This window comes from Cherax quadricarinatus, chromosome 7, assembly GCF_038502225.1.
Source record: "Cherax quadricarinatus isolate ZL_2023a chromosome 7, ASM3850222v1, whole genome shotgun sequence".
Lineage (NCBI taxonomy): Eukaryota > Metazoa > Arthropoda > Malacostraca > Decapoda > Parastacidae > Cherax > Cherax quadricarinatus.
This window is the reverse complement of record NC_091298.1, coordinates 14,391,840-14,406,610: the sequence shown is the minus strand read 5'-3', so window position 1 is coordinate 14,406,610 and position 14,771 is coordinate 14,391,840. Positions and strand designations below refer to the sequence as shown.

Here is a 14,771-nt window from a genome sequence, read left to right as displayed (position 1 = left end):
GATACAGTTGCTCCCAGGGATGCTGACACGGCTGAAGCACTTAGAGGAAAGCACCCTGCCAGGGAAACCAGTGGCACCAACAGTTCCAACACCTCTGTCCCCACTATGGAACCATTGATCGTGGAAGACTCGAACATTTACAAAGCAATAATGTCGTTCCCATCTGGCTCTGATGGGGGTTACACTGCAATAAGGCCACAGCATTTAAAGGACATGGTTAATCCAGTTATTTGGGAGATTGCAGAGACACTGCTTTCAGAGATCACAAGGTTCGTCAACAGTTCCTTGGCTGGTCTGATTCCTGACAAAATTAAACCTTTCTTTTTTGGTGCAACACTTTGTGCACTTAAAAAGATGGATGGAGGAATTAGGCCTATTGCAGTAGGCCGCCTCGTTTCCAAAGCTGCTGTCCGAAGCATTCGCACAGAGGCAGCCATGATGCTTCAACCAAACCAGCTTGGCTTTGTGGTCAGCGGTTCATGCAACAAGGGCGTATATCAAGAACTTGCCTGAGGACAATGCAGTGGTAAAATTAGACTTCAAGAATGCATTTAATCTCCTGAAAAGAGATGTGGTATTAGCAGCGGTGCAAGAACATTTCCCTGGTCTCTTCCCCTTTGCTTCAGCTGGATATAGGAAGGAATCAATGCTCCTGTTTGGAGAGCATGAAATCACATCATCAGAGGGTGTCCAGCAAGGGGATCATCTTGTACCATTTCTCTTCTGTATAACAGTTAGGGAAATCACAGTCAGACTGACCAGTGAGCTAAACATCTGGTTCCTGGATGATGGCACGATAGCAGGTACAAAGGAGTCCCTCTTAGGTGATCTTACACAAGTGATGACACGGGGACAGGAAATGGGTCTCATCCTGAATCCATCTAAATGTGAAATCATCTCAGTCAGTCAACAAGGAATAAATGCAGTGAGATCCAAACTACCAGGAGCATCAGTCATTGCCCCTACAAATAGCGTCTTGCTTGGAGCATCTCTGGGAAGCGATGCCATTGACACAATCCTCAGGAAGAAATTGGAAGAGCTGAGGAGAATGGAACAACGAATAGGCAGTCTTGACACCCACGATGCCTTGTACCTTCTCACAAAGTGCTTGAGTTTGCCCAGGTTGACATATTTCCTAGGATGTGCACCTTCATATGATAGCCCTATACTGCACGAATTTGACAGTATCCTGAGGCAGATTTTTACGACAGAACTTAACCTTACTCTACAAGACGGGCAGTATAACCAAGCTACACTTCCAGTCAGACTAGGAGGCATTGGTGTCCGCAAGTCATCACAGATTGCACTACCTGCTTTTCTGTCCTCATGTGTTGCATCCAGAGGGCTTATAGTAGCAATTCTCCCTGAACATCTTAGGGACAAGATTGGAGTCCAGGACCAAAAGCTCATTGACGGAGCCAGGATCTGGGATAATCTAACGGGCTCTGAAACTAGACCTGCTCCCCCCAACAACTACAAACAGTCGCACTGGGATGGCCCGATAGCGGAGAAAATAGCCTCAACAATGCTTCAGAGTGTGTCAGGGAAGGATAGAGCCCGCCTCCTGGCAGTGAGAGCTCCTCATGCTGGGGACTTTCTGTTGGCTGTTCCCAACTCCAGCCTTGGCACACAGCTCGACCCACAGACGATCCGCATTGGTGTTGCCTTTCGACTTGCCGCCCCTGTTCTCGCCGAACACAGGTGTATTTGTGGCAGTGAAGCAGCAGACCGATTCGGGTACCATGATTTTGTGTGCCGTAAATCCGAGGGAAATATTGCAAGACATGAGGAGGTTAATAACATTATCAAGAGGAGCCTCACAACAGCCGAATGCCCAGCAGTAAGGGAGCCACCCCAACTATGCAGATCTGATGTCAGCCAGAAGCGTCCAGATGGTATCACACTTCAAGCCTGGACAGACGGTAAGCAGGTGGTGTGGGACTACACATGTGCATCTACCTTGGCTGATACCTATCTCTAATACACCAGGGAGGAAGGAGGGGCAGCCGCCAGCTTCAGGGAGTCCCAAAAGTCTAGAAAATATGGAGAACTTGCCCATCATTATATGTTTGCTCCCATAGGCTCAGAGACCCTTGTCTCATGGGAAAAGAGTTCATCTAAGTTCCTTAAGAAGCTAGGCAAAAGATTCATCAGGGTAACTAGGGATCCTAGGGCAGCTAGTTTTCTGTTCCAGTGACTCAGCGCTGCTGTTCAGAGGAGTAATGCCTGCTGTATTTTGGGCAAGCGCTCCAGTTATGAAGAGCTGGATGAGAATTTCGCATTATAATCAGTGACAAACACGTAACAATATGTACTAGACATGTATCTCTCACATCTCATGTACTGTACATGCCATCTTTATATAAAAAATGTATCTCTTAAACCTTTTGTACCATATTATGTAATAAAATATACCTACTGGTAAAAAAGAATGAAAAGATGGGGTGGCAGGGGATGTGGAATATTCAAACGGTTTCATTAAGAAATCCAAATATTCTTCCTTGAAGTCTTTTTATCCACTTCTCCGAGGCTATGGGTCCCACAATTTACACCAGAGGTGGACCCATTATATAAATATATATATATATATATATATATATATATATATATATATATATATATATATATATATATATATATATATATATATATATATATATATATATATATATATATATATATATATATATATATATATATATATATAATGTATACGCATATGAATCCACGAGCAAAGTGGATTTTTTAAGTAATTAACAAATTGCGACTGGCCGGGAATCGAACCAATGTTATTTTTCTTATTTTAGCCCACCTCATGGGAAGGAAGTCAAAATTCAAAGTCACGTATGTCCTCGCATCATGAAACATGCCCAGTGCTACTGGGAACATAATATATGTGGGATTGATAACTCAGAGGTTAGAGCGTCGTGGATTTTGACTAGTTTCTCACGAGGAGGGCTGAAATAACCCGGGTTCGACCCTTCCTTATCCAGACTGACAACTCAGCTACAGGCTGGCTAGACTGAGGATCGTCTGGTCGGACTGGTAATGCTTCATTGTTCAGGGGTATTCAACGGGCTCACCTCCTTGGGTGCGCAATGATGGGTGATTGGGTGTGATTGGAGGTACTCGTGTGGGTCTAGATGAGAGGTTGTGAAAGATTAGTTTAGCTTAGTTCCCTTGATGGGGAAGGTGTAAATGGCAGTTTAAATATATAAATTATATAATATGTATATTTTCCTTTGGTAGCGTATTATGTTTCGCTTGTACTGGTCTTGCAATTGAATTTTAAACTTTTCTTGAGAGGATATTCCTTTCACTATGTACCTTGAAGAACTGAGTTATTTTTGCATTTTTGTTACGCGTTCCTGCATCAGATTTAAAGTAATTTCCTATTATGTAAACGTGTGTGTGGATAAGGATTAGTTCTCTAGATTAAAATTTTTGTATCTATATTTGTAAGTAATACTAGTTAGGCACGTGCTAGAAGGCACAGCGAAAGTATAGTCTTGTGGAATGTATGTTACGTTATTGGTAAGTTTGTATGTGGCGTGTTAGGTGTTATACGGAGTTTGGAGTTGTTAAGTTACTAAAATCATGATGAACCTTTTGGATAATACTTATTCATGTTCTAGTCTCGGGTTCTTTAAATAATTTACATAGCCTAGTATTGTACCGCTAATGTGGCATGTGGTGTATTATCTTGCATTTTGAGTGTGAACTTCACGATATGCAATGTTTTGAAAGTTTGTAATTCATGGTTAACATTAATATTTGATATCATATTGGTGGTGTATATTCTTCTACTTATTACAGTGTATGTGTATAGGAATGTAATGTTTCATATCTGTTTTAGTCTGTAAATTTGTGTTTTTGTGTCTTGTTCATGCACTACCAACTTTTAGGTTTTGATGAGGTCAGGGTATGACCTTTCATTATGATAATTCAATGTATGTTATTTAGAACGGGGACTGTACATACGGGGAGGGGGGGGGGGTAGAAGTGTCAGCTGTGTCTGCACTGGCAATAATGATTATAAAAGGAGGGTTTGTAGGTTATGTATATGGTTGTGGGGTTATGTATATGGTTGTAATATGGCCATGATCTATGGTGTTCTTAAAATGTACCGGGATTGTGTACTAGAGGTTTTGTAATATCTAGTATGGTTTTTAATTTTATACTCTTATACATTATTGTATTTGCTCTGTTTTAAATAAAAATATAAAAAAAAAATGCTTCATATTCACTATGACATTTTAGTAGACATGGACAGTGTTACTGAATGATTTGGTAAATCCAGAAATCTGAGACTCTTACAGGTCTATGCGGCTTCAATAATAATATAGTCAAATTACATGCAGAATTACTTGTCATGATTATTTATTGTGCGCATTGGAGACTGTTACTGCCAGCAACAGGTAAGGTAACCAATACAGGAAATACATTAAAACAAGTTAATTATTTTATTTTTAATAGGATACCTAACCATTAAAAACATTTTAGGCTAATATAAGTAAAACGATATTATTATTCCAATAAGTTATCATATAAATACAAAATCTTTTTCATTTGTTTACGACTGCTAAAATTATAATATATATGAGTGTGCAGGCTCAAATAATGATGATGACTGAGAGATATTTGTGAAAAGTTTCGCAGGATGAGTCTCATACAATATTGAAATATGTCGTCCTGTGCTGGAAGACTCCAGTAAAACACTGATTGTATAACTGGCGTCTCTGGACAGGAAGGGAAGGGAGGTAGCACACACTGTCAGGCTTCGAAAAGACTGAGCTATGATGTAATCAGTAAGCTAGCAAAAACCGCAGGCCTTGGCGCAGTTGTCGTGCATGTAGGCCTGAGAGAGCGCACACTCTCCATTGCTCGCCCAGAATGCACAGTTAACATTCAGATCAGCGCAAACCTTCACGTCTGCCGGAGATAAGGAAAAAAATCGTCGAATTAGCGAGTTTTTGGTAGATTATTATTGCAAATAAATGTTTGCAAAGCAATGACTGGTGCTGTATAAGCATACATCAAAGTAAAACCTTCTTTATATGATATCAGCTACTGGAGACCTAATCAGTATTACAGCTACTGGGGACTGTATCAATATTACAGCACTGGAGACCTTACCAGTAGTCAAGAATGCCTAAATCTCTAGAACAGGGATTAAAGTCATATCTCAGGTTATATACTCAGAGATATATAAATCTTATTGTACACATCCTATTATTATTATTATTATTATTATTATTATTATTATTATTTTATTTATATCATTATTATTATTATATTTTGTTATTAAAATCGCGTTGCTAATTCCAACTAGCAGAAGCTAATTGAACCTAGCAGAGACTAAATTAAACTTAAAAACTATCACAGGCTAGCTGAAACTGACTGAGAATTCAACGTTAATCTACTTAGAGCTCTTCAATCCCGGATTCCCGCATTACAACAACTGTTCCTCGCCCAGCTCGCCACCACACACATATACAACGTTCGGATATTGACTCGGCAGAGCTCAGCACAGCGACAAGCTTAAGACGAGGGGCTGACTCTATACCTTACACGACGAATGCTCGGCTGGCTTCAGCGAGCCAAGATTCTGGGTAGTCTTTGCTCTTGGACTTCTCCCTAAACAACAAGTGATAATCGTAAGTGTGTTTTAACGTTTCGTAGCAATGTTGGGCCACCTCGTTCGTTGGTTAGTGGGGGGGGGGTATTTAAAGTCTATTGACTACACTAGGGTCATTAAGGCTGCCCGAAACCTTTTCACCGCTAGGCAACAATATTTAATCCCTTATATAAGGATTAAAGTAAATTCTCAGCATATACTGTATACCCTGAGAGAAATACACTTTTCAAGATACGATACTACGTACCGCAAACTGCCATTCTCACACTATACCATTCACTTATATGTCCATACCTCACCTATGCCATCTGTGCTTGGGGTTCAACTGCAGCAACACACCTAAAGCCAATAATAACCCAACAAAAAGCCGCAGTAAGAATAATCACTAAATCCCATCCCTGGCAACACACCCCCCCACTCATCATAGATCTAAACTTACTCCCTGTTCAGAACATCCACACTTACTACTGTGCAATCTATATCTACAGGTCCTTAAATTCCAATATTAACCTTGACCTAAAACGCTTTCTTGATAGTTGTGACAGGATCCACAGGCATAACACCAGACACAAACATCTCTATGACATTCCCCGAGTTCGACTAAACCTTTACAAAAATTCAATGTATTTCAAAGGACCTAAAATCTGGAACACCCTACCTGAAAACTCTAGAACTGCAGACACATTCATCACTTTCAAAACATCTTATCTCCCTGATCCACCCCGACAACTAACTGCATGATAACCACCTGGTGGTTCAAAATTGCACTCACTCACCCTCTGACTATAAACCCAGAAATACTAATCTTAATCTTAAAATAATAAATCCTAACTAGTCATAAGTTTGCCTATGTTACTCAAATATAGACACCTTTTATTGTGCCAAAACAAAAGCATTCACATTGCTAAAGTGTAAGGACTTAATGTTAAGAATTAATCTAAGTCTGCTCGAAATGCCTAGCCATGCTAGGTGTCCTAGTGGCCCCCTTTGTAATTACTATTTTATAACATGTAAACCACAAAATACCAAAAACCTGTAAACTCCACATTGTAACCATTACAGAGAATAAACTTGAATTGAATTGAATTGAATACTATATCCTGTGCTGAGAGAAGTACACTTCTCTGTGTATTTATCCTGTGTCACCTCGTTGCCTGGCGTATCGTGGGCGTTTTAATTCCATTTGTGATTAAATAATCGTTTTTATAGGTTAATGTCACCTTACCAAACCAAAATTAGCCTAATTTTACCAAATTTAACCCAACACGACCAAATCAACACAAACGAAGCCTAACCAAACCAACCCATACCAAATCTAACCTAACCTAACTTAACTGAATCTAACCTGGCTTAAAATAAAGACTACTGTACATATAAATATAGAGGATGTGTTAAAAAGCTAACTGTGGGGCACCTATTGTACTAACAAAATTAGCATAACAAAACATTATATTAATCTCTCACTACTATGCTGTACGTTCCTGTTAATGTAAGTTAGTCAACGGTGGTTAACTGCACCACTGTGTAGGATAACTTAGATTAAAAGGGAGAATTAATTCATCCTAAACTTTCAGATATTTATATTACATAATTTGATCTTTCAGAAATAGTCCCACGTTTATGCTTGGGATGAACCCTATATTTGATGGACGGGTTAGTATTATAGGCAGTACCTTAGAATAATAATAATAATAATAATAATAATAATAATAATAATAATAATAATAATAATAATAATAATAATAATAATAAGAAGAAGAAGAAGAAGAAGAAGAAGAAGAAGAAGAAGATTGTATCATATATTAACATTTCCCACTCACCGCATACATTGCAGGTCTTCCTGCAGTTGAGGTTCACGTAGGAGTTTGTGGTACAGTAGCCGCCACGGGCCCAGAGTAGGCAATACTGGCTGTGGTCCTGGCAGTGCTCTGGGGTGGGGGTTTCAGGAGATGGAGGTTTCGGGGTTGAGGGTTGAGGAGACTCACACTTGTAAAGTAAGTTGAGGCCCTTCACATCCACCTGGAGAAACCATGAGAGACAGGGAGTAAGAGACAGGTGATGCAAAGGTCACTTAGTAAGGTTCATGTATCTCATATTGTTGTTTTATCGTATATTATGTTCTAATAGTCTTACAGACGACTTCTTTGAAATAACACTGCAACAGTAAGTTTATAGTATAATAATGTTGATAGAATTACCGACAATATCTTAAGTAAAAGGACACAAGTGGAACTCATACGACATTTTTATTGTGGTAACGTTTAGCTCTCCAGGAGCTTTGTCAAGAAGGCTTGACAAAGCTCCTGGAGAGCGAAACGTTACAACAATAAAAATGTCGCATTACTGCACATGTGTCAATTTATTACCTAACAATAAGTTTATAGAAACAACTGTGAGAGAGACGTGCTGGGAACTGTTCCCTCAGTTTCACTCGTGCAAGAACAAAATTGTTCCGACTAGGTCATTGAGTGATACGAAATCTTCTAAATCTGATCTTGTTTACATTCAAAACTGTTAAGGCCCAATGTTGTCCAATTCACATTTTTTGAAGGTTTATGCCGCCTGATATTTGAGTATAAGTAAGGTACGCATCAAATATCAGCCATTACTCTTCATGGCTTGAAAATTTTTAAATTTCACTTATTACATCGTTACACAATTGGATCACAGTGACTTACGGTAACACCAAGAGGAAACTGACCTGGGAGAAGCCAGAACGCTGACCTATATTGACTCCGTCCTGCCTGGGCACGATGGTTGGGGATGAGTAACTCTTGGCAAAATCGAAGGCGCCGTAGTGCATGACAGAACCGTAATCGTAGGCAAGACCCAGGTCCTGGGAGACAGTATTTGACTTCTGCGAGTGTAGAAGACGGAGACATTTGCAATTAAAATATTGGACAACATCTTGTGTGATTATCTTTTATATATTAGATGGTTTCAGTATCCTGAAAATATAAGTCAAGCGAACACTTCTGTTTTAGAACTGGAAAAATATGCTGAATCTGAAGTTTGTCAGACTGACTCAAGCTTCCCAGCATAGTCGCACAAGTGGTCGCTTAGCTTCAGTGAGAGTCATTGTGTGATATAATGATCCTCGCCGGGAGATATTTCTCCCTGACTATACATAAGCCCCCACCAGACGTGTGTATAAGGCCGAACGGTTGTGAGTGAGTAAGCAAACATATAAGAAGTTCGTTAAGAGTTGAATAACGTTTTGGCATTCTTTTTCTCGGAATAACCTTTGACCTTTTCCGTATAAAAGTCGCACACGTCGACCTGAAAATCAAAAATTCGCGGATTTAACGTCCCACATTCTGATCGTAAAGTCAGAGATTTCAAACAAGGCAATGTTATATTCACACTAAGTTACCTATACAGGTATTTATTTTTTTATTTGGCCTGACTTGCTTCTCCCTCTCCTCCCTTTCTGCCTTCTTCCCTCCCTATTCCTCTTTCTTTCAATCACCCACCTTTTCGAAGTTGTATTCTAAACCAGTGATAATGTTGTTCCAGTTGATGACGACGTACTGGTCTCTGTCGCTCCTGGATTGTTCGTGCCAGAAACCAGCAGCATGCATCAGCTCGTGAAGGATCACACCAAACTGCACACACCCTTGCCCGAGTGATACCACCTGGACGCCACCTGACCTCCCCACCGCACTGGAACACCTGAACAAATAACCAATGTAAACGCCAAGTCAGTTTTTTTTTTAACATAGATGAATTCACGGATTATCCTATTTCAACTCATTTCAGTTTGGCTCTAATTGTGTTGTACAAGCTCCCCATAGGATGCGATCCACATCAGTTGACTATCACCTACGCACCTATATACCACTAGGTGAGCGGAGACAAGTGCGAGGAGATTTACCTGGATCACTCGTCCTGTACAGTTTCAATCTATTTTTTTTTTTTCATTTTTAGATGGTCACTGAGAAAAATTCTGGGGATGACGAGAGGGAGAGTAGATCTCCAGAGGTTTCTAGGATTGATGAAAGTGTATCAGAGGACTGGAGATTGTGGAAAGGTTCTCAGGTTTAGAACAGCCTGTCTACTAATGATGTATGAAAATTACTGTCCAGAGAGATGGCGAAGCACCGACAGAATACTGAATAAGACTGAGCACAAACGAGTTTTCCTCCCAAAAAATTGCTGTTGGATAACAAAGCGATGTAAATAGATGAGAGTAGTAAGAACGTGAAATTAATGAAAGAAATATACAAAAAAAAAAAAAAAACTAATACCATCAAGAAAATGATCTTACACATTACTAAAAGGGCTTTTTATTGAGTAAAAGTAAAAGAGGATCAGAATACGTACCCCTGACCCTTGAGGATGTGCACGTAGTCTACGTGGGTAGTCCTTGGCACGAAGCGAAGACAAGTTCTACTATGGTATTCACCAATAGCCATGCCTATCGTGGAACGTTCTGAGGAAGCTGTCGTAAGAAAAATATAAATTTATAAATGCACTTGAGGAAAAAAAAATCTACTTTTGAAGCTACTGTACGTTTTACTTAATTTATGGTCGTCGTAGACAACGGAATTTATCTAACGGATGCAAGCATTTCTAAAACTGTTCTTTACATTAACCTACTGACCAAAATTCTGAGACAAGAAATAAAGCACAGTAAGAACTGTGCCAAAATGAGTAGCATAACTTTCACTTGTCATTACTAGTAACACTACAACATCAGAAGCTCTCTCTCATATATATATATATATATATATATATATATATATATATATATATATATATATATATATATATATATATATATATATATATATATATATATATATGTATATATATATATATATGTCGTGCCGAATAGGCAGAACTTGCGAACTTGGCTTAAATAGCAACGCTCATCTTGCTATATAGGACAAGTGAAAATTTGTTTATGCAATAATTTCGCCAAAATCATTCTGAACCTAACGAAAAAAATATATTTCACTGTGTTTGTTTAGTATTAAATTACTGTAAACAAATCTAAAATATATTTAGTTGGGTTAGGCTAAAATAAATTGCTCTTGTTATAATAAGGATAGGTAAGTATTCTAAGATTCTTTTGGTGCAAAATTAAAATTTTTTACATGAGTTCTTGCTAATTGACCAGTTTTACATATTCGGCACGACATTATATATATATATATATATATATATATATATATATATATATATATATATATATATATATATATATATATATATATATATATATATATATATATATATATATATATATATATATATATATATATATATATATATATATATATATATATATATATATATATATATATGTATATATATATATATATATATATATATATATATATATATATATATATATATATATATATATATATATATATATATATATATATATATATATATATATAATGTTGAATATTTTAAAAAGACAAGCTGTAAAAAAATCAAAACATTTTCACCGAATTTTGATCTGTCTTCTGAACTAATTTTACTTATTAAAAGATTATTAATTATTATTATTATCATCATCATCATCTTCATCATAATCATAACTAAGCGCTAAAACCATAAGGGTCATACATCTCTTGAATGGATTAAACGTAAATTAAACACAGCCTTCCAGGGAAGGGTAGATACGTCAGAGAGGCAACGTACTAAATTCGTTGGAGATAACGTAGGGAATAACAGCGTTGGGCCACACCTTCTGGGAGTTGCTGATGGCGCTGAGCTGACGCTGTGGGTCACCCTTGAAGAAAACTCTTTGATCTTAGAGGAAGTTTTAACTGTATTTATACGTATTTAATTTATAACAGTAGTTTTATTGTGTAATTATTATTATTGACAGTGGTAGTGAAACAGTTATCATTTTTATTTCGATACAAACTTATGAATAAATAAGCATTATTATGGAAACGGAGGGAAATAGGGAGAGAAATGGGATAGGAGGAAGAAAGGCAAAAAAATCTGAGGAGGATGGAGGCGGGGGAACAGCAAATAGAAGAGAAAAGAGAGTTGAAGGAAAAAAAGAACGCAAAGGAAAAAGGAATAAAAGAATACCTGAATAATCTGAGAGAGTTCTTCCTCAGAAGAGACCATAATATCTCCCTCGAAGTAGCCTGACGCAGCGATGGGATCCTTCAACTTCGTCTTCTGCCTGAGTTTCATATTTTTCGTGTTAGTGATCTCCTCCTCTGAGATGGGCGCTCCCACGGTGTCAGCCTCCACCTGAATAATTAATCACACGTTGTGTTTCATGATATTTAAACTACAGACAAGACAAATCTATTCCTTTCTAAAACCTTTAAAATGCTGCTAAAATTAATATGCACCCATCCATCCACACACACACACATTGTCCTACGAAGAAAGGTTAAGGGAAATTAGCCTGACGACACTGGAGGACATGAGGGTCAGGGGAAACATGATAACGACACATAAAATACTGCGCGGAATAGACAAGGTGGAAAAAGACAGGATGTTCCAGGGAGGGGACACAGAAACAAGACATCACAATTGGAAGCTGAAGGCTCCACTGAGTCAAAGGGATGTTAGGAAGTATTTCTTCAGTCATAGAGTTGTCAGGAAGTGGAATAACCTAGAAAGTGACGTAGTGGAGGCAGGAACCATACATAGTTTTAAGGCGAAGTCTGATAAAGCTCATGGAGCAGGGAGAGAGAGGATCCAGTAGCAACCAGTGAAGAGGCGGGGCCAGGAGCTATGATTCGACCCCTGCAGCCACAAATAGATGAGTACAAATAGGTGAGTACACACACACAGAGGTACAGAGAGATTATGGGATAAATTATAGGCACCTAATCTAAATTCTCCTAAAAAAAGGCAAATTCTACCAATAAAACGATGAATTCCTGAGATGACATTCACAACTACATCTTATGACACTTTATTTGTTATTAGGGAATGTGTAGAGACTGATTTTTTTTATCAAATGTTGCTACTGCATTGTCAGCCAAACACTGCCATCTCAGCAGTGTTACACTGACTCATCACATTGCTACACTGACATCTCAACAGTGCTGCACTGACACCTCAACAGTGTTACACTGACATCTCAACAGTGCCACACTGACTCATCAATGTTACACTGACACCAAGAGTGCTACATTGGTCCAACAATGCTACACTTACAGCTCAACACAATATATTTTTATTTAATTCATGTTATGCGCTAAACTCATGTGGGTCATTCAGCGCGAGGCCTAGTGGAGGCTTGATCCTCAGTCTGCTGAGCTCCAGACAAATGTGCTTTCTATTTGCACTCAGTTGTCATCAACTAAGTACTAAACTAACCTCTCAACACAATATTACTGTCATTTTCAAAACATTGGTAACTTGTCAAGTCTTCACTGTAGGAGACTTGTTGCTGATCAAGTTCCCTCGACCCAAAGACCAGAAGTGGCTTTCCATTCCTTGTACTGAATCTGTTTACCTCCCCGTCCCCAACTTAATACTTACGTTGTTTGGGTTTCCAGTGATGACTTTGGGAAGCTCCACCTTCTTCGCCTTCGTCACCTCCGCTGCTACACACAGCAAGACCACCAAGGCCCCAGTCGTAATGTACTTCATGTTTACAATCTAGTTACACCTTGACGCCCTTGCTGTACGACTTAGTGAACTCACAAAAACTTGACTCGAGCCAGTCGCGCCTAATGTAGAGTGCTTGAAAATATAACTAATCTACTTCTAAGTGGGACGTTCGGTGGTGAGAGGAACTGTGAGCGGAGGTGACCACCACTTAACCTTATATAACCATGTCGAATATTTACTAACAACCGTCAGTTGTGTGAAGGAAAATTTCCTTTCACATGAAAAGAAGGAAAATCAAAAAGGATACTCTATGAAGTCACCAGTAATCCCACACATCAGCAAGTGAGCACTTTACTGTTATTAAACTTAAATAATTATATTAATGCGATGTATGGCCCCGTGGAGGAGCGGTCGCCCCTGGGAATGGGAGACAATCAGCTTAGATCTAAGGAACGGAAGGTCAAGTCCAATTTCTTGAATCCAGAGCCACTCACCGGCATCAGGAAATCTCCCCCGAGGAGGGGTGGGGAAACCCATTACACAAACCATAACGATAGTTGCCCATTTCCTTCCCCAACATCTTTCCTGGTATCATATTTTCACTGGAGACAGGTGATCCGTGAAATAATGTAATCAGGTTGTGTCGCCTGAGCGGCTAGTTTATTGTGCACCCATCCTGTGAGAGGCAAACAAAAACAAACAAAAAATTTTCATTACATAGGTTACAGTGGGTCTTTATGAGACCCCCGTTGACCACTGTTACATCACAAAAAAAAATATTAGTGTATGTGTATTTATATAATGTAAACTACATATTTACTTATTGCACTGGTCACTAAAAAAAATCACTGCCAAAGATATATGAAAGTATTCAGGGTATTTTGGGGTTTCTGAATTGGAAAATGGCAGTAGGGTTTTCAAATTGACTCTAGTTTGCGAGATATTGCATACCTATCATAACAAGGTGTATACATGTATATGTAGTAACAATTTTGATAGAGATTAAAATTTTATTTTTTAAATGATTTAATGTTTAACGGAAGGAGCTGCATCAACAACGATCAAGTGACTATTGTAACAAGTTCTTCACTAAGAGTCTGATTAAACAATCCCAATGCATTTTTGCTACATTTGTGGTAAAAACTCTTTACAGAAAAGAAGAAAAAACACAGATTTTGTAAAATAAGCTTGTCATGTCTCCAAGCACCGTCCAAAATAAGCAAGATAAGTCTTGGGATCCGCATATGATTTGCAATGCTGACGACAGTGGAAAAATAGTCAAAGGAAAAGTTTAAACTTGGGTGTGTCCGTGGTAGTGATGTATCGGATATCCGCGTCCGCAACTGAGGAACATCCGCACAATTTCTTACATCCATAACTGCATCCGCAAAATAAGTAAGACATCCTCATACACATCCCCATCCGCGGATATCTAAATTTTCACATCCGATACATCTCTAGTCTATGGTGTGGAGAGAGCTGAAAAACCACCACGGCGATTGTTATTTCTGTATAGTGAATGTACTCACCTAGTACTCACCTAGTTGAGGTTGCGGGGGTCGAGTCCGAGGCTTCAATCGATGTAAGA

At 38.6% G+C, this 14,771-nt stretch overlaps 1 protein-coding gene across 1 annotated transcript; it reads right to left on the bottom strand.

Annotated features, from left to right (window-relative positions):
• Positions 1 to 4,813: 4,813 nt before the first annotated feature.
• LOC128687020 (zinc metalloproteinase nas-4-like) lies at positions 4,814 to 13,222 on the bottom strand. The gene is made up of 8 exons (XM_053774373.2): positions 13,112 to 13,222; positions 11,696 to 11,863; positions 11,294 to 11,384; positions 9,962 to 10,079; positions 9,112 to 9,310; positions 8,340 to 8,495; positions 7,459 to 7,657; positions 4,814 to 4,932 (listed from the first exon to the last, which is right to left on the bottom strand). Exons 1-8 carry the CDS (start codon positions 13,220 to 13,222, stop codon positions 4,814 to 4,816), a joined length of 1,161 nt encoding a protein of 386 aa, XP_053630348.2.
• Between the last annotated feature and the right edge of the window lie 1,549 nt (positions 13,223 to 14,771).

What these genes read in the sequence shown, in the direction of transcription:
- LOC128687020 (XM_053774373.2), bottom strand. Translation starts at nt 13,222, where the DNA reads ATGAAGTACATTACGACTGGGGCCTTGGTGGTCTTGCTGTGTGTAGCA. An exon ending in TCACTGGAAACCCAAACAAC is followed by an intron (nt 11,864 to 13,111) that starts GTAAGTATTAAG and finishes TTAATTATTCAG; the next exon opens with GTGGAGGCTGACACCGTGGG. An exon ending in AGCGTTCTGGCTTCTCCCAG is followed by an intron (nt 7,658 to 8,339) that starts GTCAGTTTCCTC and finishes TGGTTTCTCCAG; the next exon opens with GTGGATGTGAAGGGCCTCAA.